We start from the raw sequence: 27,686 nt of genomic DNA on the forward strand, positions 1-27,686 counted from the left end.
CATCCCAGGATTGCCAATAGGTTGCCTGCAAATGATACAATTGAAATTCCACTTCTTGTAGTATCTGGATGCAAGAAGAATATTGCTCTGTCTTCCTGATAGATGGATGCTAGGAAAATAATGATGAAGAAAGACCATCTGGTTGTAGTTGAGAGACTTCTGAAATCTTCTGAGTTTTGCTTTCCCATATGTGCACACTTCATCTCTTATGGGTTCTGTTTGTAATTGCAGGGAAATTTGGATGTCTATCGCCTTAGCATTGAGCAACGACTGTTTGAAATCATCAGCAAAGTGAGAAGAGAAGGAGTTGGCGATATGATTGATCTGAAGAAAAAGTTTGGCTTCACTAAAAATAATGGTGACTTGAAAGAACATTTGTCTAAAGTAAGGAAATACATACGTGTGTCAGTAAATGAACACAAGGATGATATCCTGGTTAAGCTTGCTGAAAATGGCTTAAGTTCTTGCATTCTATCTGGGACATTGTTTGGGTGAAAAGCATGGAGTTGATCCATTACTAGACCGTGTTAATGGCTACTCATTTGTCAGGCTGTCATGAATCAACCACCTGTGACAGTGTGTTTATGCAGAAATTTTGGGCCAAGCCCAGCCCTTAGACCCTGAGTAGCTGCACGTATTTGAACTGAATTTGCTTCTAAAATAAGGAAGCCTGCTTGCAGTCTGTTCTGAGTGAAACTAGCACCATGTGTTCTACACAGGTGAACATGAGAGAAGCTGAACTTGGATCTGAGGAAGTGCGAACTCATGTTCAATCGTACGTCAGCATTGTCATGTGTTTTCATTGTCCCATGATTGGGTGGAGGAAAGAGAATGTGATGTTCAGTGGTCCTGATAAATGTTTTATCTTCTTGTTGTGCAAGCTGGTCACAAAAAGAATGAGGACAGAACCCTTTTTTCCACTTGGGATTAAGAGTAAAAAGTCAAAGACTTAAGGGTCAAAATATATTCAGCTTTATATTTTGAAAAAGTGCTACTAAAACTGATGTTCTAAGAGTTATAAAGTAAAGCCTGGAAAGTCATTTCCAGGCTACAACTTCCAAATCAATCCTTTTTATAGTCAAACATATTCCTCTCAGCAAAGTTAAATTTATACCAAAAAAAATGGTAGTTAGTGAACACATATGAGATCAAATGGATAATGGCTAAATACTTCTGTCTAAAGTAAATATGGATATAACTGTAATGGCAACAGAGTGAGACGGGCTTTCAGCACCCCCAATGAACCTTGGGAGATAGGGACACCCAAAAGTAAATGAGGAACCAGTGGCAGAGGTTCACGTGTGAGAAGGCTGCAGGGAGAATTCCACATCCCCGCTTGGGAAGGACCCTGTGCAGAGGCCGTGAACAAGAGGAGTGGGGAGCTCATGAGCAGTCAAAGGGCTGTGGTTTGAGCAGAGTCATGGGAACTTGGTGGGCTGCTGCACACCACGGTCATGGGTGGTTACAACGTGTTTAAGAAGGATCAGCAGGGAAGAAGAGGAGCAAGTAATTGTGTATGAATGTGGGGATGTACTACTGAAAGCCTAGCAGTCATGGTCAGAGGAGCGGGGAACGTTAGTGGTGATTAACGATTGCAGTGGGGAATCTATTACAGGATAATAAATTGGATGGGCCTGTCTATAGAGGGCTAAGAAAAGTGGGTTTGATTTGAGGCCTTGGTGTTCATGGATGTTTTATTCATCTGGAAATATATTTGAAGGAGAATACAGCATTGTGAAAGCCTGGGCAGTTCCTGGACGGCATTAGTGATAATATCCTAAAAGCAAAAGATAGAGAAGCCAACCATGGTAAATCCCTACTTCTGCTGCTCACAAACCGGGGAAAACTGGTGGTGAGTGTCATCTGAGGCTGCAGTGACTATGAAATGATTTCAGGATCAGGAGAAAAGTTGCAAAATTATGCTGCAGGGCAAAGGCTTTGGACTTCAGGAGAGCAGACTGTGATTTATTTAGGGAATTGCTAAGCAGAATCCCCAGGAAACTGCCAAGAGGGCAAAGGTACCGAGGAAAGCTGGTTCATTTTTAAAGAAAACTTTTTCAAAACCAACTACCCTGTTATGCAAGAAGACCAGGGAGTTTAGCAGACACTTGGCCTCGCTTGCCTTAGCAAGGAGCTTCTTAAAGGACTAAAATACAAAAAGAAAAGATTACAAGTAGTGGAAACCTGGACAGGCAACAAAGGTAGAGTATCAGTCTGGACCCACAGTGATGATCTAAGGAAGGCCAAAGCCCCACTGCAGATAAAACTAATATGGAACACAACGGGTAAGAAGGTGAGTTGGCACTGAATGGTAGAGTCTCTGCACAGAGACACCTCTGTCAGGAGGGCTGGGACCTGCAGCCATCCCCTGTAACCCACGTTTCTATGATTTTTGCACAATGAAACTGTTTTCGTCTGCCTTAAGAACGGTTTTGAGGAGGAAGGTTGTTATTTTGAACAAAGAAAAAGAAAACCCAATGACTATACTTTTCATGAATCCACTAATTTTGTTCTTGTTAAGGACATTGTAATTAAGGTGAACCAGGTTACTGAATAATGTATGAACCAGAATCCCCATTTGGCATAATAGTGTTTATCACCATTAATGGTGCTTCATTTCAGAAGGGTTTCTCTGCTTGCTGGTTTTGGATTAAATTTCTTCCATTTTTTTTCTCACTTTCTGGGCAATGTTCACATTTCCTGTTTCCCTGGAGACACAGTAATAGAAATTTATTGCCATAGGCTGCACTGTTTCAAACTGCAAAGTTTGATCATTTGAAAATTAAAAAGGAATACAAATAGTTGCATGCTTTTACAATTGTGTTTATTTCCAAGCCACATGCAAAGCTTAGAGATGCTGAGAAGGTGACATTTCCCTACTAATTTAATTTGTTATATGTGTCTAATTTTCTGCAAAACTAATGGTCAAACTGGGCAGGCTTACTATTCTTCAGCGAGAGTACAGGCTCTCATGGGAACTGCAGATTTTAGGTAAAAATTCTATGAAGTCTATACTTTTCCCCCTCTATACTATGGGTATAATGGTGGTCTTCAAATGTGAAGAGCATGAAACAAATCCATGATGCTTCCTTGAAGCCAGTGTTTAAGAAGTATGAGTAGCCTATAGTATTCTGAATTTTGTTGTTGGCTCAGAGGACTACTTAAGACATTGTATTACAATCAACTATTTTGCAACTGACCAAAATGTATAAAAATGAAGACAGGCAGACATGAAGTAAAAAAGAACTAGATTTGTGGCTTAGGAAGTGGTTGAGGTTTTTTTAGTCTGTTTTTTTTAATTGGTATCTGCTTAAACAAAGCAGAACACAGCATGAGGTTCATAAATTTAATTATGGAAATACAAGATGAAGCACAAAAATGACTAAATTAAACTAAAGTGAAGATAGATGGAAAGAAAAGTGCCTCGCTGCTTTAAATGAGGCTGATTAGAGTGGAACAAACAGGTTATTGTTATGAAGGTTAATTAGCTGCACAAATCAAGCAAAGGCAAGGCAGAATGGATCATATTTGTTGCCTTAAAAAGAGTGAAAACAACACAGTTTTTGTGTGCTTGTTACTTTTAAACTGAAACAAAACTGAATGTGCATACGCTTAGGGAGATGCATCAGGGAGATGCTAAATCATTAGAATACTTTATTAAGTAAAGCTAAATCATTAGAATACTTTATTAAGCAGATCAGTCAAAAAATTGACTGAATTATTGCAAATTTGTGGATTTTAAAAAAGATTTTAAAAATATTTTTAAATATTTTTAAAAATCTGAAACAGAAAAATAAATGGGAAAATTTGTTTTTTTAAAATTAGAAACTAGCTCATCTTGTTCAGACAGAGCCAGTTTGTGTCTGGCATTGGAATGAACCTGAAGACTTAAGAACTTGTATTTCACAGTCCTCCATTCCAAGAGCAGAGGATCCTGGACCCTGCTTTTTCCAGTTTAAATGGCTGGGAAAGGAGTGAGGACTGCTAAATCTGTGCCTGACAGAGTAACATGTATATATATATATATATATATACATACACATTTATGTTCACGTTTAAAATGAACAAAAAGACTCTGCCCAGAAAATAAAACAAGCTTCATCACGCACCTTTTTACTTTAGAGATAATGAAGAAATAAACAGATTGATAGATGGACAACTCCTTGAAATGTGAAAGAAAGACTGAGTTTTGCTTCGATCTGAGTTTGTTTGCACACAAGAACCTGAATTGTTGACATGTGAATATAATTGAAGTGATGCAGTTGAACCCAGATTACCTCACATTTTCCCCTTTAGAGGACCCCTCTTGTCCATCCTGTTCCCCACTTTGCCTTAAAAAAGGTCAGTCCTTTAGCAGAAAATAGGAACAATTCAATCCCACTTTACTAAAAATCTCTGATTTACCTTTGAAGTAACCCAGTGCTATGTAAGAGAGAAAATCACTGCTCTCATCATTGTTTCTATTATGTGCTGTTTACAGGAAGCTCTTCAAAGCAAAAAAGAGGGTCTGAATGCTAAGCTGATGGCAGAACAAGGGGTGACTTTGTTTCAGGGTGAGCTCACATCTGTAAGGAAAGCTCTTGCACAAATCTCAGGCAGACAATGACAAGCTAAAGAAACAGCTACATAAGCAGGTATTGAATTCAACAGGTCCTGATTCATCAGCACAAGCTGAATTCTCCTCTCCACCTCACTTGCTTTAATGAGGATTTTGCCTACTGTTATTCTAGAAGATAAATGGATGCAAAACCAACTGCATAGTACAGTTGCTTAAGCTGGGTGTGTATTTTTATGGCATTGAAACAATGTGTGTCTGAGTGTTTTTACCATTGCAGGTACAGAGAACTTGGAGAAAAAAACATAGCATCTTGGATAAAGTTTGAGTCACGTACCAAAAGTGACAACTACAGGCACTACATTTATATGCACGATCAACAGAGCTTGATGTATGTTTTAGTAGAGGAAAAGACACTATTGATAATTTATTCCACAGATTTAAAAAAATTGAACTACAGATCTTGAAGTTATTAGTCTTCCATGCAATCATTAAATTTCAAGGAAACACTCAGGGTAAATCCAGAACAAATTCATTTTTGAGGGTTTGTTTGTTTGCTTTTCCATCTGAACACCTTCATGGATATATCGCTGCCCCAGCAAGCTCCATGTCACCTCTACACATGGCTACACATGGTGAAACAGCCCATTCCTCAAAGCCGAACTCTAAATCACACCCTTCACTTGCAATATACTTAATACCATGCAACATGATTGTATGGATAATAAGTCTTGTCAAACCCACCTCATTTTACTCTTCTGATAAGATTTCAAGTTAGATAGATAAAAATAATGCTAGAGATGTAATACATACTTGGAATAGCCTTGTAATGCTTCAGTTAGCAGCACATAGGTTTTGTATTTTAAATTTTAGTATTACATAGTATCAATAAAAATGCTAAATGGATAGAGATTTTTTGACCTATAGAAATATGTTATTTTCATTAAATGAAGACGGTTGCTGATGGATTTGTACAGGGGTTGGTGGCAGAACTATCAGTATTTAACAATTTTGTCAATGGCTTGGGAATAAATATCAAATTATAGATTATAAAATTTACCGATGACATATTTGAGGAGGAATGTTAGTGAATTTGACAAGGCACATTTACTGAATAACGATGTGGGCAGAGCAGGAGTATGGAATCATACAGATAGTTCGGTAACTTGCTTATCCCTCCAAGAAGTGTTTCAGTGCCTGAGTAGCTGAACAAGGAGAAGCAAGCAGGACTCCCGCAGAACGGGGTGACTGTCCCTTGGACAGGACAGGGGGTGTGACACACAGATGACTGACCATTTCTGGAATGGAGGGATGCCGCAATCTTTCCAATCATAAAAAGGCCAGTAGTGCAGGTATATTAAAAATGAGTTTGTAGCTCTATATACAACACTGGTTCCAGAGTGTCCTACTGAAAAAAGTTGAATAAAAAGCTGAAAGAGTGCAGAGGGGAGTTACAAAAATCATTTGAGGACTGCAGGAAATTATTTCTAGCTCGATCTGTTTAGCCTGTCTGAAAGAAGAGTGACTTGATTACAGTCTACAGATATTTTTGTTGCAAGAGAATAGCAGCTCTAGAAGAGGTCTCAGGGAAAGGCAGAACAAGAAGCAGTGCCTAGAAGTTGAAGGCAGGCTACACTGAAAATGGGAAATTAGAAACAATGCTTTAAGAATGTAATTAACTGTGGAAGTAACAATATGTCTGACTAAGTATCTTCAAGTCAAGACCGGATGCCTTTCTGGGAAACAGGGTTTAGGCAAACCAACTTGCTCATGCCAGTACAGGGTTAATTAAGGTAAATGTGATATTAAAGTCACATATGATGGCTCAGTTGTTCTATTCTGAGCTCATCTGTCTGTGAAACTCCAATCCTAGTAAGGCTTAGAGACCTTCCCGGTGAAAAATGTTTGGGCTGTGACTGCTTTTAACTCTTTGTGTTTAGATTTTTCACCCGAGTGGAGTTGCCTTTGGCTGATAAATTGGTTTTCTTCACTGATAAGCTGTCAATTTACTTCCAAAAGACCCACTGCATCTACCATCTTTCTAGCCGCTGCTTTTGGTGGTGGTGATTTTGGTTTTCTTTGGTTTCTGACATCAGCTTCTGATTCTTTGTCTTCTTCCTGATTTCTTTCCTCGGTACAGATTGTGATGCTGGTGTTTACAAGTAGCAGACTCCATTCCACAACCCTTGACTGTACAGGAGGGTTTGACCTGAAGTGGATGGCTCGTAATACCGTTGCATTCAATTGTAGTACGGATTCTAAAATATAGCCATACCTGCTGGATGCCTCTACAAACCACCTATAAACAGGATTGTTCGAAAAAGCTGTGCCTGTGTTCTCCCTCTTTCCTTGTTTATATGTTACTTTAAAACAAGTTCCGCATGCAGACCAGAGCCTGGTTGTAGAAATCAAATTACACCAGACTAAGGAAACTGGAAGCAACTGCCATGTTGTTTATTTGCGAATGAATGAGTTCCACACATGAATGTAGTTTTGAGGCTTCTCCCTCTTATAAGCCATAATGTAAATACAGCATTTTGTTCCCACTCCCCTTTACCCTCCACTTGTGCTCCCCATTCCTGAAACCCAGATTTTCTTTGGGGTTTAGACCTGACTGTGGTCCTTTCATAAGATCACAGGATAATTCAGCTTTGTTTACCAGCCTTTCATTATCTTCATTACCAAGCCACGTGGGATTGAGTCTCTCCTCATTCAGCTCAGCTGGGCATGACATCTGAAGACTGGTCGTCAGGGTTTAAAAGGTGTGTATGGGAATTAGGGGAAAGTAACCTAAGTCTGAAACTTCCCTTACTGTGTGTCGTAGAAACAAACGCTGTTGGAAGTAATATAGTGGAAGGCACAAGAAGCCAAGAGAAGACAATACTTTGTGCGATGAAAGCTAAAAACAGAGAAGATGCTTGAAGAAATGGAAGAAAAAGAGCAGAGTGTGAAATGCTTAACCAAGGAAACCGAAAAATCTTCTAAAATATGCTGCCTTCAAGGAAAAAAAGGGGTCAAAAAAGAAATGCAGCAGGTAAACTCATAATGCAGACTGCAAAAATAGAAACAGTAGCATTTCTAGAGAGGTGCATGAAGTTCTAACGCTGTCTGACAACATCTGAGTGTAATCCCTTCAAGTGTCTGAACTTCACAGAGCTTCACTGTAGCCTTCCTAGTGCTCTGGGTGAAGCTCTTGCAGCATGAGCCTTGGGCCTGTGCTGGGGGCTTAGGGTCATCTTCCATGTTTTGGTGGCATCTTGTGTTTCTGATGCTTTGCAGAGCCTTCCTGTTCAGCCTGCTTCAGTATTTTTTTTTCTCTAGAAAGTATTATTCTCCTTATTTTAGAGGTAAACTGCCTGGGAGTTTGTGTAAGGCACTAGTGCAGTGGGAATGGGTGCAGTGCACCCATGGGGGGATCAGGGGTGCAGCAGCTAGACCAGCAGGTAGCTGGGCTTGGTGGCTTTGGCCAGCTGTGCATCTCCCACTGGCACGTTCCCCAGTGGGATGTTCCCCAGCGGTGTGCCCCAGGCCTCTTCCGTAACCACTGTCCTTGCCACCAGACTGAACAGGGAGCTTGGGAGCCTCATTGGGGCTTTGCCTCCCTGCCAGGGCCACATTCCCGGGTCTGTAGTGCCTGTTGCTTTCCTGGTTCTCCCTGTGAGATTTCCCAGGCAAGGCTTGGACACCAGTGCTACAGAGCTGACAAACTGCTGGCCTTTTGTTTTATCTACTCTGCATTTGACAGAACCCACCCTCACCCTTACCTCTGTTTCACATACGTTACACCAGTGTTTCCTAAATTCTGGTCCACTAAGTGAATGTATTGGGAAGGGAACACCTTTAATCCGGTCTGGCCACAGAAATGGTGTTAGTTTTCACTAAACGGATGCCATCATACTGAACTGATGGACTAAACTGATGAGTTTATATCTGTTACTGCATTGCTAAGCATTGATTAGTGTAACTGAGTAACGGAATCCACTTTTAAGATTATGTCCCTGTAAAATTAAAAAGCGGATTTGGCCAAGTAAATACAATCTCTGTGTTTAGCACAGCTGGCAGAATGGGCTCCTGGCTGTGAAATGTGCAGCTCTTCTTTTGTAGTGTAGCCTGCAGAACAAAATATTGTTTGGCAATGCCTTGATTAGACTTTAACTACGTCAATCCATCTACTAACTGCCAACTTTTCTGCCACTGAAGTCTCCTTACCCTTGCTTTCTTGGTCTAGAGAGAAAAAGGCCTGTAAATGTATCTGAATGCCTCTCCTATAAGCCAAAGTATATTCTGTCTTCAGTCTTCTAAAGCATCAAGGTGAACGCATAGGCTGTTTGTTTTCCAGAATCAGGGTGGCAAATGCCGTTCTGCTGGGAATAATTTCTCAGGCTGCTGGCATGTTTTCTAACCAAAATCATGGGAGAGATTTTCACACAGCCAAAGCAGTTGGTGCACATGAGACCACTGATGTAATTGATACCTGTCTTTGATGAGGCTCCAAAGTGTTTACAAAATAACCCTTTAAGAGACCAGGGGTGTCAACAGCTGGATCAGCCTTTGAGGACAGCAAAAAGGAAAATGGCAACTGCAGGGTACAGGCTTTTATTGCCACACAACAGTCCCAGCTGCAGCTGGCGCCTACGTGGTCATTAATACCAACAAATTCTATATTTAAACTTAGTTAACAAATTAGAGTCTGTGGGAGAGACGAGGGAAGAGCTGCTGTTTTTTTTCCACATTATCTCTGCCCTGAAAATGAAAGTAAGGTTTTGTCTAATGAGGGTTACACGCAGAGAACAGTGAGGAAAATCCTCTGTATTGTTTTTATCTTCCTCCAGCAATGCCCAAAATGCAGATTCCTATTAAACAATAAGGAGAATGTCAATTTCCACTATTTGTGCTGTATTTTGCATTCAGAGGGATGATGGATATGTTTAGCAAGGCTGTAATTATGGATTATTTAAACCACCAAGAAGTGATGCCCTCTCATTCACAAGAGCACACAGGGCAGCACCATATTTTCCTTTAAATCTTGGCCCTTGCTTCGAGGCAGAGCTGTCAGATGACAAATTTTTGTTGCTGCCATCAATCTTTTTACCAGCTTTCGGATAAGAAGCCAGTTAACCCAAGAGAACAGTTTAAAGCCAGAGGCCTTCCAGCAGGTTGATGAACTGCAGTGTCAAGTTGATGACCGGGAAGCCGCAGTTTCCCAGAGGAATGTGACTGCAGGTAAAGGCAGGTTGTGTGTTGTGACCCGCTTTCTTGGGGAAATGAGCTTATGTGTCCACCTCTCTGAATCCCTCCCTAATCTCTGAAGCAGTAAGCAACTTACACCACATATGAAAGGGAAGAAAACCTCTGTAATGAAAGCATTTAGGTAGAGGAGAAAGACCTGACACAATCTTCAGGAAAAGTAAGACAACTCGAGTGCTATCTTCCAGCGTAGCTGCTTGAGCAGCACAATGAAGACTGATTCCCCAGTTAATAACTTTAAACCATAACTTAAGTTGCCTTTTGATTTGTAGGGATATCATGGGAAATAACGAGGGGATCTGCATTTAGGAGAGAAGGCAATTAGGAAACACAGGATTCCAAGTGGTCGGACGTAAGGCTTCATTAGTGGTTCTGGTCTTCAAACAGCTTATTAACAAGTCGTGGGGAGCAGCCAAAAAAGACTGTACCCTTGTAATTTGATTAGATACATGCCTATGATTGTAGGTATTTCTAGAGGATCTCAAAACAGCACTCAGAGCTTTCTAGGTCTTATTTGAATTAACCCAAAATTTACCAAAAATCTTTCTTCTCAGCTGTTTCTCAGGTTACTTTTTAACGTCATGCTTATGTAATTCATGTAGCTTAAAAAGCTCGTTTAGGGATTTCTACTGCTACTTGCCTGAAACTGCTGCTTTTCTCTGTGGTATCAAAATCCTACTGTCAGTCTGACAAACACATGCAGAAAAATTGATGTGTGATACCTAAATTCCTAGTAAATTAAGTAAACAGGAAAATACTCCAATGATCTTTCAAGGTGCATTTCTATGCTATGAAGAATCTAAGGTACTACAAATTTAGTTATTGTTTTGTTCTGCAGGAAAACATTAGTTATTCCTGTCACAGGAAACTGAGAGATGCTTGTTAGCACACTGAAGACTACACATGAACCAAATGTGGGGAAATAAAGAACAGGGAGGTATCTTTAATGCACAAATATCCCTGGTTTCTCTGGCTTTAAACCAAGCGAGTTCAGGGGAAAAGTTGGCATAAAACTTGTAAGTCACATTGATGCTACTGAACACAAGGAAAGCAGATGTGACAGAAAGGAGATATGAATGATATTTTTTTTCCTGCAGTGGGTTACCATTATTAAACACGATACAGAGCTGGAAAAATTGGCAGAGAAGCTTGGATTTCTCTACACTCAACACAGGAGCTCCAGCAAACTATAAACACCTAGTCTGAAATGTGTTAAAACTCTGCAATGTACTGTAGCTAACTTTTAACTTGTGATTTTTCTTTCCTATGACTGTGATAGTAGATGGATGTTGTGAGGTTTGGTGGCGTTTTGGTTTTTTTTCCTTTCAAAAAGGTGGAAAGAAGACTGTGGAGCTGTTGTCCCATAGAACAAACAGTATAAGAAGTCATTTTCCAGGTAATAAGTCAATATTAGATAACTATGATTTTTTATGCATTAATATTAATACTTCTCATAGGCAATCCAGACTTGCATTATGTATTGATTTGTGTTTTGTATTAATTTGGGTTGCACTCTGTCACTAATCTCTCTTCAGACTTGTAGCGTTTGGCCAGACGTATTTGTATAGGGGTGGCAGCCATTACTTGCAGTGGCCCTCTTTTGACTGTAAAGGCAAAAGTGTTTTGCAAACAGGTCATGTCACCTCCAGGAATTGCCTACATAGACTTAAGACTTCAGCCAGTTTGCAAGAATAATCTTTAGGTTAGCAGTCTGAGCCCTGTCCTCTTGTTTTTTCTCTGTTCCTTCTCCTCCATCTTCACATCTTCCTCTTCTTGTGCGCTCTGGGCAGCCGCTCTCCCGCTGCTGCAGCAGGAATCCAGAGTCCCTTGGACACGCACCCTGGAATAACACCAGAACCAGCTAACCAACCTGCTCTGAAACACTTGGATCACATCTGAGGAGGAGCACTGTCTCGATTAACAAGTGCAGGATTACAACTACACGGCAAAAATACCCTCACCTCTTCACCTAAAGCTAGTGGGAAAGGTTAGTATCGGGTTTAGAAGTGGGCTAGCAACACCACATTGTAGAGAGAGACAAATCAGGGTTAAATTACATTACGGCTGATAGCAACCATAGCATTTGATTTGGTGGGGATTTTTCTAGTGGTTTAAGGGCTGGCATTAAGCAGCTGCATCTCAGCTTTTCAGAAATCTGCAAAGAGGAAGACTGGAATTCACCAGGGAATTTTGTGTCACCGGGAACATATCATTAACACCCACCCACACCTTTTAATCTTGGCTTTCAACAGGACTGGGAAAGGCAGAGTTGTGAGAAAAACAGTCACATATAATGAAGTCGACTTGGGGCCGCAAGAATTTTCAGCTTCACTGAGATGTCTCCTGCTGGAGGAATTAATGCTGATACATTCATTACTATGAATGAAAAGGGCATGGAGTAAGCTGCAAAAATTGCAGATAGTTGCAAATAGTTTTTTGCAAATAGTTGCAACTATCTGCAAATAGTTTTTGTTCTACTTTGTGTCAAGATCATAAACGAACTGCTTTTTCTAGACTAAGCAATCTGTTATGCTATTAGTACTATGCTGAGTGTTCACAACTTGCTTTGAGTTGTGTGTGTGTGTTATTTTTGTTGTCGTGTTGTTTGTTTTCTGTTTTGGTTTGTTTGTGGGTTTTTTGTGTTTTTTTTTAATCTCTAACATTCTGCTTAGATGTCAGAAACAACAGCTTTTGCATTTACTTGAGTTCTGCTGTAACTCTGTGTTGCTGATAATATTCCGGGTTCTGCAGCTCAGGTCCAGAGTAACAAGCATTCAGCATCCACTCAGCGTGGAGATTACCAGCAGCATCCTTTGAATTTTTACCCAAGCAGCAGCAAGGGAACAAGAGGAAACACTCGAAGACCAAAGACAGTAAGTAATGGTGGCATTGGTAATACGCTGGTATGGTTGCAAAATGAACAACTTCTTCGCTAGTTTGCAAGCTGTGATTTGTATCTATACCCAGGCAGGTTTCATCTGGACAATAAATCAAATACCTTTGAAGATTCATCTTCAAGAGCAAGGTGACCAGTATGTAAGGCTAGCAAACAGGAAAAAACAAGAGTTCCAATGTTCCAAAAACTGATTAAGGAAAGGGGGCAGGAGGGAGGTATTTAGTTAGCAATGGTCCAGGAAAGATGATTTTTTTTCTTAGTACCATGCCATGGTTGGTGACTCTTTCTATGTTACTTATGCTTTCAGGTACCAAGCAGATGGAAGGAGAGAATGGCAGACAGGCTACCACCACACCTAAATGAAGTCTCTTCTTACTGTCTTCATGCAACTACAGAAACAAAGGCTGGTCTAGAAGTAAACCTAAATGTATTTTTTAAATCAGTTCAGGGCATTTTATAAAATGCCACTGAACTGGCACCCTTGAAATAAGAGAACAATTTCTATACAAACCAAATAGCAACAGTAATACTTCAGTTCTGTGCACACGTACTTCAAAATATTCAGATACAGTGTTCAGCTCCAGTTGGTTAGTCTGCTAATCCATTTTAAGTACTGGGTGATGCAGATCCTTGTTCTGAGCAAGAACAGCACTGTGTGTCCTCCCTTCACACACAATACACTACAGAAAGGCAAAAAAGGCAAACCTAAAAGGCTTCCTTTTGTTGTGGTAACCTTGGAACATGGTGGTGCAAAGCAGAGCTAAGTGCTTAGAGCAAAACCATTTGATCTGGTGTTTTCTTTTTTTAACTGCCTTTCTGTTGCAACCCCTGAGCACCACATCCTGCCCAATGCAGTGCTCTCACCCCCAGATGTTGCTGCCTGAACCTTTCATGCCTGTTTAAAGATGACTCATCAAAAGTGTACCTTCCCAAACCCATTCTCTCCCCTCCCCCTACAATGAAAAAAGGGCAGCTCCTTGCACAATGCTACACTAACTAGAAGAAAACAAACTTAAACATTTTTATTATCTGCATTTCTCTTGCATGGAAAAAAAAACCCTTGCTTTTATAGCCTAGCCAATAAAGGACTCAAAGTTGTTTTCCAGAGATGTGTCAAATTGTACTGCAGAATACTAACCTAGTATCACCCACATGCCTGGATGCTTATGAACACAAAAAATCAAATACTTCAGCACTCTTTATAAATCAGAATTAGGATTAAATTCAGGCAACCCTTAACAGCATTGCATTGGTTAAACACTGAGTAAAGGAACTAACTTCATTTAGAAATGCTGCAGCATTTAGAGATAGAAGATTCCTAGAATAAGGTTGACATCCTTCACCATTATGGAAACAAGCTTTATTTCATTCAAGCTTGTTGCTGCATCAAAACAAGCTACAATATCCTACAGAATGGTGTGGAATCAGTTATCCAATAACACAAGTTCTTTTTAAGGTAAGCCTTTAATGAATGAAAAGGTGACTGATAATTATCCAAGGTCAGCTGCTATTAGAGAAGCCAGCAAATGTGATTCTAGCACATTTTAGGAATCAGATGCCAATTTGGAAGTAGAACAATATCATCAGTATGAAGCACTTCTGTGCTATTGCAGCAGTAAAAAGGAAAGGGTTGTGAGGCTCATTAGAGCTTCTTGATAAAATGAATTCAAGTATTGCTCAACACAGCAAACTCAAAGATCATTTTTGCATGAATGCTATACCTGCAAAGACTATGTTCAAAGAACAGCAGTAACACAGGACTGGTCCTACAGGGATAAACATTTCTGCATAGGCTTTCAGTACTGCATTGTAACAAAAACTTCATTCCATCCTTCACTGTGTGTAGTAAATGGATGACTTTCTGAAAAGCAGAGCAATTTAAATCAGATCAGGAAGCTCTATGTTTCCTCCATTTCCATACGGCCTTTCCAGAAACACTACTAGAGTTTTCGCAGTTTCCCATAAGATGAGACTGAGTTTTGTCAATACCACCTAGTGATACATCCACAACCCACAAAAAGCATTAAGGTCATGATGTGGAACTACTGAGGTTACTTCACTCAGAGCTGGTTATTGTTCTAGTCAGTCTGCAACTACAGAATTACACACACTCTGTTCTTTTTGTCCAAGCATCCTGACAGTTACTCCCTAGATAATATCCTACTCTTTCTCATACAATCAGGGAAAAAAAAAAAAATAAGGCTCAGAGCAGTATCTTTTTCATGAAGGTCAAAGATCTTAGTAAGAAATGATACTACAATCTAGGGGTTATTAACAACCTCCCTGGAACCACAGACTGCAGTCCCCTCTACCTTCCAGGCTGACATCCAGCATGGAGCATTAAGCCTTAGAGATTGTTCCAAGTGAAACACTTAATAAATGCCTTGCTGTTCTTTGGCTTTAAGGAGAGAACAGGGTTAAACTAACATGGACAACATGACCTAAATGAGGATGCTTTTGGAGAGCTTCTAAATCTGAGTCAGTACTTTTGCACATAACAAATGCAAAGCTAGTACTGTGTTTAAGAGAGTTAACTCTTCAAACCTTACACTGTAGGGAAAGAAGGAGAATAATCTCAGTTCCTATGGAAAACAGCTCTTGTCAACAGAAAGTCAGCAGACAGTCCCCTCTAGGACTGCTTACATTAAATAAAGTTTACAAGTAAAATTCCATTCAACAGATTTTATTTAACAATTTGGTTTTGTGATTACAACTGTTTCAGTTTTCTTCCAAAGACAAAATACAAACTTTTACAGCAACACTTGCAGAGAACATTCATAACATAACAGCTTGATATTTGCACAAGTTGGCTTCAAGAAAGAGCCAGATAACTTGAAGAGTCACTACAGTTCAGTGCCTAAAATTGATTTAGGGGCAAATACAACTACAGATCTATGAGCTACCTTCCACTTCAAAACACAAGGCCAATAAAAACTGCAAGTTGTTACTTCAGGTTTTTTGCCAGTACACAGCACAGATCAGCTGATACTTTCTGTATTTTCTATAGTGAGGCAGCCAAGCACATGGTGAAGATGTATAACCCAGCCTCCCCTCCCCCAAAGAACTGAAAGGGAAACTATGCAAGCCACAACTCTGTGAACTGTGGATCATACCTTGTTAGCAAGGCTAATGAGCAAGCAGTGTGTAGTGCAGGCCTTCCAGAACGTGACTAAATTAATACAGTACCAGCTTGAGTTTTTCAGATTGGCATCTGTATGTGTCAGAGATCCTGGGTTTCCTAAAGTTTTGGAAAGTAGCAATTGCTGGCACCAAGCAAAATTTTGTAACTAAGGCAAGGTATCCTTTCTACCCTTTCAAAAAGAATTTGAGGCAAAAGATTAAGCAACTTTAAGGCACTTTAAAAAATATTTTTAGTTTGCTTTACCAGCATACTTATCAGCAACCTAAATCAGCATCAGCATCTCTCATGAGTAAGCATTTTATCAACATTTTACAGAGCAACAACTTCTTTGTTGCAACGTCTTCCATGCTATTAAGTGTTCTGTAGCACTTTTCTGCAAGTTTTCTGAAAGACAGCCCTTTGAGGCCAAAAAAATTACATACTAGGCATACGGTTTGCTCTGCTGAGCTGAAGGAGAACTGTCATACTTTAGAAGAATATTTAGCTTACTTCAAAGCACAGAATACAAGCTCATGGATTTTTTTTTTTAAACAAATAAATGTATTAAAATAGTTCTGAGATAGGGGAAATACAGATTAAGTGATTTCACAATAAGGCCAAGGATATACCATCTAACCCACACACATACTGTTGCTGGAAACTGGCTGCTCACTCTGCTGTTTTAATAAACCTGAGCTGATTGTCTTAATTGTTTAGAAAACCAAAAACTAATGAACTCAAAGATACAGTACTGGTGAGTAACTTCTGTATTTCATAGCAATTTGAGTTTTCTATGCAGCACAACAGAAACAATGCCATTCAAACTAGAAGAACACAAGAAAACAACGCTGTGCACTTAAATATGAAGCAAATTAAGTGCACTTCAGTTGGAAATTTAAGTTCCACTGCCATGACTACTACCTGCAATGCTATCATTTTGTATTGAGTGCCAAATTCCTTTCAAGTCAGAACTAGTAAGACAGTACTACAAATTATCCTGAAATTTGATGATATTCCTTGATCATCAAATTTATGTATTATGTGCTACATCCACCACTTGATTTTATCTTTACTTCAATTTTTTTTCTGTAGGTTTATTTTCATCGGTGCTCAAGTCAATCTACATTGGAAAGACGTACCTTTGAGAAGGCTGATCCAGCCAAAGGGAAAAAAAATAACACAAAAACCACAGAAAACAACCAAAACAAAACAAACAAAAAAATCACAAAAACCACACAACACACAAAACTAAAAAAAACCAACACCTACTTGGCCAAATAAATTTCCTTAACCAGTTCACTGATGCCAGAAAGTAGGGAGGGAAAAGAAAAAAGATGTAGCCCTGGCAACGCTGGGACTAGAGCAATCCTGACTAGGATCAAATCAGCAGATTCTCTGGACTACCCTTAACTGCTCCTTTAGCAAGTAGACATACAGAAGGATCAAAAAGAAAAAAACAAACCAAAAAATGCTGAATCTAATTGCAATGAGTTTAAGAACCATTTGAATGAGAAAATATCAGGATTTCCCGAACACCAGTATTTCAAGTATAAATGAAAGTTGTTGCCTTTTTATATAGGGACTGAACCAAATTTTGTCACTAATTTTACAGTAGGTCTTTGTAGGCCAGAGCAGAAGGTAAACAACTTAAAGCTTCTGTTTGTGGCTGAATATTACTGTACCATGCTCCCTCTCAAACAAGATCCATAAGGGACATTTATTTCATGTAAAAAGTTTTTAAACTGGAATGCTGAAGTCGTATGTATTCCATTCTCCCATATAAAGCTAGTACTTAATAGTTCTGTTTATCTGTGAGATAGGTGGGACGCTTTTGCAGCCTACTGATTTTTAGTTTTTTAAGGCACTAATTTTCACTGACCCTTTAGAAGGATTATTCCTACATCCCCTCTCCACCATTAGCATTCATTGGAAAGGGCATAGGATTTCTGTTTGGAATGCAGTATTTTATCAGGCAACCTTTATTCTTGTGTATAAAAATGTATGGGTTATGTTATTCCGTTGGGACATTATCTACTTCTACAATTTTGTTCATCTTTCTAGCAGCATGCTGTAAGTGCCACAAGCTAGTATAAATGGTATTTCACTCCCTGAAGTCAGTCACCAATAATTTACATCTTGATAAAACTGAAGGGATACTGTATCAAATGTTGATTAAATTAGCCTTCACAATAAGTCATCATGAGATTGTCTACTGAAGACAGTGTTGCCACTGAATATTAATAAGAATCTCTGAATGTCTACACTCGGCATATAAAAAAAAAGTCCCACAGCAGCAGCCACTAAAGAAAAATAAGACAGCCATTAGAACCCATGCAGCATATTGCAAGTAATCCTGTAGAAGAGATTCATATCACCTCTTGCCAAGTATAATGTTGCAAAAATATTCTTTTAAAGTCTTCTTTTAGATATTTAAAGGATATTACGAACTGCTGTCTTCCATGAGCAACAGGAAACATTTTGGTTCAGTGAACTACAGGTGTTGGGCTACTAGTCCATTAGAAAGTGGCAGGTCCTAAAGTGTGTGATAGTTTCGGTCTTTCGACTTGCAGAATTTGAACAGAAAGAAAACAACAGCCTGCAGACCCAAAACAAGGACAATTCCACCTATGAAACTTGCAGCATCAAATGTAGATTTACGTGGAGAAGGTGCAGGAGTCACAGTAGCATTCGTACCTGTTAAACACCACATTAGAGTTTGTGAGTTTTACAGATTTTAGTATTGGCTTCTTTGTATTAAGATTACTCAAAACATCCAAACATCAATAACAAACCAAAAAATAATCAAGAGTAAAGACATGAAGACATGTCAGCAGCTGCATGTAGATTAGCAATACTGAAATTCTGATTAAATACTATTCATACAAGGCTAGAGCTATTTATAGCCAAACTGCTCTGGCCCTCAATACTGAACAAGTCCCAGCTGGACTTTATTTGTACTTCAAAAAGCCAACGCTTTCCTCCTTTACATAGAAGTATATTATTGATTTGCTCACATTCAAAACACATTTTCCAGTCTCTGCTGCTTGTTCCAGGTGGGTTTTTTTGCTTAAATTAAATTTAAATTATCTTTCATCTACTGTACTTTACTCCAGGAGTTAAGCTTAAAGAAATCAGCTGAAGCCACACCACCTATGAATCTGGAAGTAACAACCATCTGCTGATGGCTAGTTTTAAAGAGCTTCACTTCGTGAGAGCTTTTCATGAAACAGCATACTCAAGACTAATGCCAAAATAAAATTTGTCAGCTTATTCCCATTACTGTAGCCCAATATTTTTAATAGGTATCCCATTATTATGTCACAAGTGAAAAACAAAATACCACCTCTCCCAAGGATAAGTGAGTTAACAAGTGACTTCCAGCCACACTATTAAAAGTGGTCAGCTGATTTCATTTGACCAACATATTTTTGACTTCTAATATCTCACCAACTAGCTCTGTTTCTCAGGGTATTACCTTGCTTTGTATATACATCACCTTAACAAAGTTAGTGGCAACAGCAGACATACCAATACTACTTCAATGTTGTCACTTGGTAAGTCTTTCAAGATAATGCTTTTAAAGCAACACTAATTCCTAAGTATTTTATGCTTTAATTATGCTAGGAGTAGCAGTTACCTGGAACACTGGTCGTTGCTGAAGTAATGGTAGTTGTATGTAGCGGAGCATTTGTAGTTGCATTGGTGATGTTAGCTGTTTGAGAGAAGACAGTAGGTACATACTATAAACTTCAAGAGAAAAGTTTGCAAGCACTGAAGTTCTTACATAAATAATTTGTCATGTTTTGCCTAAATAAGAGTAAACTTTGACCTCAGACTTTACCCCACACAATTTAGATGTTCAGCTGCATGGCATTAAGCCAAGCTCCTGCAATAAGCATTTTTTTTTTTTTTTTTTTACACTTGCATACTATTGGTATGCAAATATTTCAAAGTTCTCCAGGGATCATTCAGACAAAATCATTTTTCTTTCAAGCACCAACATAAATACTACGATTTGAACAAGAACTAAAGCAGCTGCTTCTAGACAACTGAGAATCTGCATCAAGGCAAAAGACTTTCACTAAACATGCCTCAGAATCAGTATTTATTGTACTACAAAAAGTACTTAATGTAATTATCTCTAGACAGGAGATAAACACAGGATAGCAAAACTTCCTCTTTCTCCACCTGTCCCCAAAACACTCTGAATTACATCAGTGGAATAAGCAAACACTCACCTGTGACAGCTAGACTGTCTTCTAAAAGCTCTTCCATTATCAAGCCAGAGCACAGGGTCTCTGACCAGTCTCACCTCCCCCAGGGTAGTACTACTAACAGTTAACCAGTATTCCACTATTCCACTGGGACAAGTCCCAACATTTTAGGTTTACTCAAAGCTAAACATCACACTACCGTACAACAGGCTGTTTTGAGCCTAATCTGAACTAGGCAACAACAACAAAATCAACCTTGTAAGAACTCATGATTAATGGAAATGACCAATCTAATTCAAACAATTACCACTGAGCAACTTCTTAAATTATATCAGAAACAAGCATTTTTTTCTGCTGTAGTTTTATAAAATCCACTTCTACCAAACTTTGGGACCATTTATATATTCCACACATCAGATGTTTAATCATGCTACTACTGTGATCTCTGGAAAAAAAACACCTGTGTCCTTTATTCACCAGTCCCTAGCTTACTGCCATACAACATTCAGTGGTACTACATTACCTATAGTAGTATGAGCTGTGGTAACATTGGAAGACGCTGTAGTAGTATTGGAAGGTGGCGAAGTAGTATTGGTAGGCGGTGAAGTAGTATTGGAAGGTGGCGAAGTAGTATTGGTAGGCGGTGAAGTAGTATTGGAAGACGGCGAAGTAGCACTGGAAACTGTAGAAGCTATGAAAGAATAAAGAGTTATGTTAAAGAGATTAATGACAACATTAACTAAAACAACTCACAAAGTGCAATAGCAGCAGCCTGAGTTTTAAGGAATTCATATAGCACTGCGTTTAGTTTTGGTTTGAAATCACAAAGCAGTTGAATGCTCAATCCACCACACTAACATCAGAAGTTGCACAAGTGAATACATGAAAAACCTTGCCACAGGCAGGCCAATCAAGCCAATGTTCAACTTGCAACTCAGGATTCCTCAAAGCAAACAGAAGGGATAAGAGTCCTATTGTACAAGTATAAACTGTGAACGCTTTACACAACAGGAAACTAGGTATTCAGCACTGCTTCCCAACCTCACTGCAACTAAAACTGAACCTGACCCATCAAGTTCAACTAGAAGTCAAGAGTGGTTAGACAGCTAAAGCCATATGGAGAAAAACGCAAGATATCCTCAAGAATTTGGAAGTTTAGCTAAAGCTTTCTGTTCAGAGAGCTGTTGCCAGTTCTGAGAGCTCTCAGCTTCAGTATGTGCTGTTTAAACAAACAAACAACCCCCCCCCCCCCCAAAAAAAACCAACCAAACAAACAAACAACTGTGAAGCTTTTGCAACTTACTGTATTAACTGAATTAATCACACATGGGCAGAATATTGAAACTGTTTTGTAATTGTATACTGCCACATCAGCAAGCTTCCTCCTGAAATAGCATTATGTCCAGAAGCCTTTAATGCTCAGGGTCATTTAAATGTGGTTATTTACATCTTGAAACAATTGAGCATGGTGGAAAACCAGAGTCAACCTGTTTCTACAGACATAGGCTGGATATGTCAGCATTTACATTCTCTCAGGTCCCACTTGCATCAAGTCAGTTTAGGTCCACCTTAATGTTTGGCTATGTCAATCCCCAAATGCACTGCTCAGCCATGACGCTGTAAGAACTGATAAGCTATGCAGGTTCATCTCACACCAACGAAGATCCACTAAAGGTGACAATTAAGTTTCCTTGAATATGTAGAAGCAAAAACACAACAACCTGGTAACAGCACCACAAGTTTAACAGGAACAGACTGTAAAAATCCTACTCTTGGATATAGAACAAGGCATTGTAGCAGCATGCTCTCTTTGAAAAGCACTGAAAAAAATGTACTTTTAACACTCCTGATTAAGAGGTGATTGTTAGAATTTTAGAAACAACATACAAGTCCAAGGCAAGTAGAATTCTGACTGGCTGCTGCCACCACCTCAAGATGACCCATAACAGCATGGAAGCTTCATCTCCATTGGTGTGAGCCAGCCTCTCTAGCAGCACTGTTGAACTCATCTAGACAGAAGTATTAAGAATTTTCATTTGCTGTTCTAGAATTTAAAAACAGAAAATTCCCATTTAAAAGTCCATTTCTTGTCAGCTTTCAGAAAAACTAAATCTGGAAGGCTTTCACAAAAGCAAAATTCAAGACTGAATCTAAGTTATTCATGTCCTACAAATCTCCTTTGCACAGGAAGCACAAATTAACAAAAAGCCTGAAGTACATATGCAACTGAGCATGTTCCTAGCATGGAGGATTTACTTTATGCAATTCTGTAACCCAAACCCTAAACTTCAGGACTGCATGAAGAGCTGTGCTAATTAGCACTTAAAACTGGAAGCTGCATACAATTTTCCTATTTACTGCATCTCAGATGAAGCAAAGTACTTAGCAGATGAAACTCCTTTTGTTGAATATGAAGCTTACCGTCTTGAGGATGCTAACAAGTTACTTTGGATATGCTATGCCTTATAGGAAATGTCAACCATTTTCATCTAAGAAACCAAGGCAGTAGCCAGAGACATGAGTCTAGCAGAATACACCAGGATTCTTGAAACAGCGACAGTAAGCAGTTAACTGAATGCACAACAGATTTGTGTGTTTTAGTATCACATACTGTAGGCTTAAGCTGGAAGCACAGGGCTTATTTACATATTTGTACGTGCTTATGTAAATTATAAAAGGCATATTAACAAAGGTCAACAGATTAAGGAGTTGTAAACACAACTGCTTCACACTAAACAATGTGAAAGCTGAATACCTAAATACTTACAAGTACACTGGTTTTCACTATACAGTTGTGATATTTGGAACTTACTTTTGTTTCATTTACACACATGTCTTCTGTCAGGAAAACAGAGAAAAAAATATTTACAGCATTTACAGCAGCAGAACTTGAAAGTGTTAATGACATTGTTCCTACATACTAATAAACTGTTAATAGGACAAACTAAACACCAGTATAACTTGGCATTTTTTTCTCCATACCCTATAAATATCAGACTGTTTTTACTATTTGCGGCATTTTTCAAGTTAAATATTCTGCATCTCTCTGGTAGCATCATAAAAATAAAATTCTGCATGCAAGCAAAACTTAGTTTCAGCTTCTCAAACAAAACCTTGACCTTGAAATTATTGAAGACAGTTTCTTATTCTCTGCCTGCACATCTTTCTCCTTTGACTCAGATTCCAACCTCTCCCCCAAAGAAGTTACACAGATCTCTTGGGTATTTGCAGTATGTGCCTGTTGGTCAGACAACACACGCAGAATTCAGAAAAATAACTTCTTGAAGGACGCTCTTGTACTGGACAAATTACATCCAAAATTATTTCTGTTATTTCCAAAGCATCTTAGCCTTCATATATAACCTTTCTTGGTCATCTATAATCAAGTGCTACAAAATTACTATTACAGCCAAACCATTCTCTCCTCTTATTCTGTTCCCACCTCACATAAGTACAAATAATCCACCTGAGGGCTACTTATATAGTCTTTGTATGACTTTGTCAACAGCAACTTTATCTCCTCCAAGGACTAAGTACCAGAGGTCACCTAAATACAGTTACATTCAACTCTCCTACAATGGGAAAAACAAGGCTCTGAATGAGATCAGCTAATGCTTCTTTGGCTCTATTATGTTCCCTTCAGTGGGCTGCAATCCTTTGTTTTAGAAACACAACTCTTTAATTAATCTTATTTAATGGACTCCTCTCCAATTCAGGAGTAGTGGTTGTGATGAGGTTAATGACAACACCTCTACAGGGACTGAAGCACAGGGTTGTGCCTTGTATGTCAGAATCCATCCATGACTTCTTACCAGCAAACACAAGTGACTAGTTTATTCTAAAAACATTTTGGACCATCTCAAAAACATTAGCTTATCAAGAGCACAAATTTAAATCAGAAGCCTTAAAAATCTGGGATTATTTTGAACATGTTCAGCTATTTCCACATTAGAACTTGAAACATTTAACACCAAGATACAACTTCTGGGTTAATGCTCCATTAGTTTATCAAACAGGACGGTATATTTGTGTAATGAACATCAATATAGATGAAGTAGGTCTAGTTGGATTTAAGGTTCTGCATGGCATAGTGAAGATCTGCACTTTGTAGTCCTCCTTACTTTCACATTTGATCTACTTGCAGCCTGTTACATCAATACACGAACTGCAGTTAGAAAGCATTTCACAGATCTCAAGTTAAGGCACAATCTTTCTCACTGAACCAACTACAGCTGAAAGTTACAACTTAAGAATGTATTGACAAGAAACAAATACATTTCTCTCCAGACTCTACTAATACTAGTAATCAGATCCCACACATACACCAAGATTTTGCCTCATCCAACCTCTGACTACAATGAACTCAGACAAAAGAGGATGTACTACTCTAGTGAAGTTAAAGTCCACCAATTATGCAGAAGTTCATTTAAACCTCAGGTGGTAAGAGCATTGTTCCTTTTGATTACATTTTCCTTTAGATAATACAGCCAGCTATAAATAACCCTACAGTAGAAAGCACCTAAAGTATGGGAAATAAAGACAAGAATCTAGAAGACGTCATATACAAATGCATATAAAGGAGAGGGGAAAAAAAAGAAGTAAATATAGTCCTATTTTCATCACAACAGAAGCCAGCAACCTAACTGGCTGCCTTTTATGTCAATCTCAAACAACATTGCCTTGAAACTACAACAACAACACATCCACTATCTAGATCAAATAAGATCTTCTCCCCATCTACAATTTTACTGCATTAGTTTTAATTATGACTTAGTCATACAGCCATCATGCTCAAAAAGCCTACATACAACCCACAACTCTCTACATCACATACTCTTCAGCACATTTCACATTATATCCACCTACTCCATGCAACTTTGGACGACCTTTCACTTTTCTCAGCTCTGCTCCGAAGCAAAGGGAACACTACTATTCACAGATCTTCAGCAATCAGCATGATAATTTACATCTCAACATAACTACTAATGCATGAACTAACTTCAGTATCCTTGTAATTTGAATTAAGCCTGAATTCACTTGGCCTTTCTCTTGGTTATGGTAGTATCAGGCTACAAATATCTGTGCTATTTCTTCACTTTTAAGAAACACATGATATGAAAAGACCTTTGTCGGTTTGCATGAGTGAGGTATGCAACACACTTGCCCTGTTTCCTTCAGAAACAAGGCAGTTACACCACTTCAAGAGCTATATGACAGTTTCTGGATAACAGATTTCAGAAAGAAAAAAAAAAAAGGCAGTTATTATTCTGGTTATACATCAGAAGAACAATCACATCACACACAATACTCACTTCTGACAAATTAACAACGTTCACTTTTGTAAATTCCTCATTGGTATCGATACCAAAATGTCGGGGAAAAAAAAAAAAAAACAAACCAAAACAAACTCCCTAACACTGTTTTGAAAGTGTTAAAAAGCAAGCATTCTTTTTATGCTGTGTGCCGGACCCCGGAGGATCGTTCCTCTATTCGCGAGTGCGCCCCTTGCTGACACTGCTAGTTACATATCCACCAGCACAGGATTTACAGTTTCTCCTCCACGTGGACCCTCAGCTGTTGCCACGTCTGGGCTGCCGCGGAGCGGCCAACCAGTGCACGCACCTCGTTCCCGCCAAACTGCTTCCCGCTGAACCGGCAGCGGTCCCAGGAATCCCGTTCCCCTCCCCACCTCCCCTTAGACAGATGAACTTTTGCCCCTGCCACACTGTAACGGACCAGGAACAGCTGCGGTTTAGACAAAAGGCACGACTTTTGACAAGGCTGATGCTAACTATTAATTAAACCAATTAACGACAAACCAACTAGCAGCGTGAATATGATAACAACATCACACGGTTGCACTTTGCCACAAATGTAGAACATTCTCTGTGAGTACACAGAAAATCTAGCACAGTACATCTGTGGAAATAGGAGGACAGTCAGTTCTGCCAGCTCATACCAGGTGCACTGGGACTTCTAGTTTACTTTCCAAAGAGCCTTCCCAGACTAGCATGGGGGAAGAACAGATTTGCAAGAGTAAAGGATCAGGAGACATTTTTAACACAGCAAAAGGTTTCACGAATGAGCTGTTAACTTCAGAATTAGCAGTAGGCTGTCATGTTCTTCCAATGCTACTCCTGCTACTCTCAGGGCCTTTATATGAGATAACGACAAGGTCTCCCCATCAGCAGATGCCTGGTCTTCACTGAAAAAAACTCAGTTCTTAAGCACAGGCAAGCTCACGTTTGCTCCCAAGGTAACCCTGTCGGATATACTGGCTCTCACACGGGATAAATTGGGATATTCCCTTTACACTTGAGGAGGAAAACCGGAGAGAGCGACAGAAGCGCGCCCTGCTGAACCAACACTGCCCTCTCCCGCTGCACCGGAGAGACTGTTCACTCTGACTGAGCAGTGCTCCAGCACTTCACGGTTCCGATAGGGTGCCCGATACTGGCCTAGAACACGGCGTCAGTGGCAGGGCTGAAGAGGAAGTCTAGAAGGGCTGAAGCAAAGGTTATGGCATGGCTTCACACCCCGCTGCATCCAGCAGCATGATGCAATGCGGCCAGAAAACGTTTAAGTACTTCCAGAACAACTTATTTCCTTAGATTTTTGGGGCATGCGGCGCATGTTGTGGTTCTTGGCCACGTAAACACTTCAGCAAATAGCTCACAGAGCCAGAAAGATTAAGGCAAACCCACAGGACGAACACCGAGGCAAACATGAGGGTAACGAACAAGCAGCAATAGTGGCAGAAAACACAGCTTACCCAAGTAACTCTTGCAGTTTGAGCTGTACTAAGTTTGCAAGAAACACACACGCCGCGTACGTTTTACTGGACCCAAAGCCACCCGTTACTAGGCACATGCTGTATACCAAGGGGGTATCGGAGGCGGTGTTAAACCGTGCTAACGGATTTCACACCGCACACGCCCAAATACTCCACAGCGAGAGGGGAAGCGAAAGGAGACAATGAAAAGCAGGCAAGAAGCTCGGCGAGCCGCGGCCGAGACGCTGAGGGCGGCAGCACTGACGCCGCACGGAAGCGGTCGCGGCCGAGCTGCGAGGGAGAGCAGGGCGGCTCCCGCGCCGGGCGGCTGGCAGAGCGGTGCCGTCCCCCGAGCCGGGCGCGGCAGAGCGGCGGGTGCCGAGGGCTGGCCGCCCGGGCGGGCTCGGTGCGCGGCGGCCGCCCCGCCCCGCTCCGCTCCCAACGCCGAGCACGGAACGAGCGCGGGAGGAGCTGCCCCGTCAGCAACTGTCGGGGCGGGGGGGAGGAAAAGGGGGGAGGAGGAGGGTCGCGGGGCACTCACCAACGGTCGTGGTGCCGTTGACGGCCTGTGTGTCCAGCCCGCACAGGCAGGCCAGGCAGAGGGCCATGAGGGGGAGCGCAGGTGTCCGGGCCATGGTGGCGGTGATGAAGCGACGGGTGGCGACTCCCGCTCGTCGGCGCTTCCTTTCGCTCCGCTCCCGCTTCCTCCGCGCACCCTCCGAGCGCTGCCGCGCCGCCCCGCCCCGCCCCGCCCCGCGCGTCACGTGAGCGGCCCCGCCTCGAGCTGGCCCCGCCTCCTCCCCCGCGCGGGCCGGCCGGAGCCACCGGGACGGTGTCCTTCCACACACTCCCCCTCCCCCTCATACGACGGGAAATGGAAC

General features: G+C 40.4%; 2 protein-coding genes across 9 annotated transcripts in view; one reads left to right on the forward strand and one right to left on the reverse strand.

The window, feature by feature from the left end:
- CCDC162 (coiled-coil domain containing 162) overlaps window positions 1-16,666 on the forward strand; it is a 93,405-nt gene extending 76,739 nt beyond the window's left edge. For 4 of the 8 annotated variants that reach the window (XM_065059682.1, XM_065059683.1, XM_065059684.1 and 1 more), the window contains 2 exons: window positions 232-384; window positions 6,696-16,666. In XM_065059682.1, the coding sequence (XP_064915754.1) occupies window positions 232-384; window positions 6,696-6,824 (282 nt within the window). In that variant the 3' untranslated portion in view covers window positions 6,825-16,666. Of the gene's footprint in view, window positions 1-231 lie in introns of all 8 variants that reach the window. The other 4 variants (XR_010471871.1, XR_010471872.1, XR_010471873.1 and 1 more) reach the window with 3 other exon arrangements.
- On the reverse strand, window positions 15,366-27,576 carry CD164 (CD164 molecule). Its single transcript, XM_065059687.1, has 4 exons — window positions 27,347-27,576; window positions 20,557-20,724; window positions 19,457-19,531; window positions 15,366-18,513 (listed from the first exon to the last, which is right to left on the reverse strand). Exons 1-4 carry the CDS (start codon window positions 27,438-27,440, stop codon window positions 18,353-18,355), a joined length of 498 nt encoding a protein of 165 aa, XP_064915759.1. The 5' UTR covers window positions 27,441-27,576; the 3' UTR covers window positions 15,366-18,352.
- Window positions 27,577-27,686: the final 110 nt, after the last annotated feature.

This window comes from Columba livia, chromosome 3 (genome assembly GCF_036013475.1).
Source record: "Columba livia isolate bColLiv1 breed racing homer chromosome 3, bColLiv1.pat.W.v2, whole genome shotgun sequence".
NCBI classification, from domain to species: domain Eukaryota; kingdom Metazoa; phylum Chordata; class Aves; order Columbiformes; family Columbidae; genus Columba; species Columba livia.

Bases quoted from the DNA above. Each gene is read 5' to 3' on its own strand.
- CD164 (XM_065059687.1), bottom strand. From the start codon at position 27,440: ATGGCCCGGACACCTGCGCTCCCCCTCATGGCCCTCTGCCTGGCCTGC. The intron at 19,532-20,556 runs GTAATGTAGTAC...TCTCTCAAACAG, and splicing joins CACAGCTCATACTACTATAG to CTAACATCACCAATGCAACT. The intron at 18,514-19,456 runs GTAACTGCTACT...GGTGTTTAACAG, and splicing joins AGCAACGACCAGTGTTCCAG to GTACGAATGCTACTGTGACT.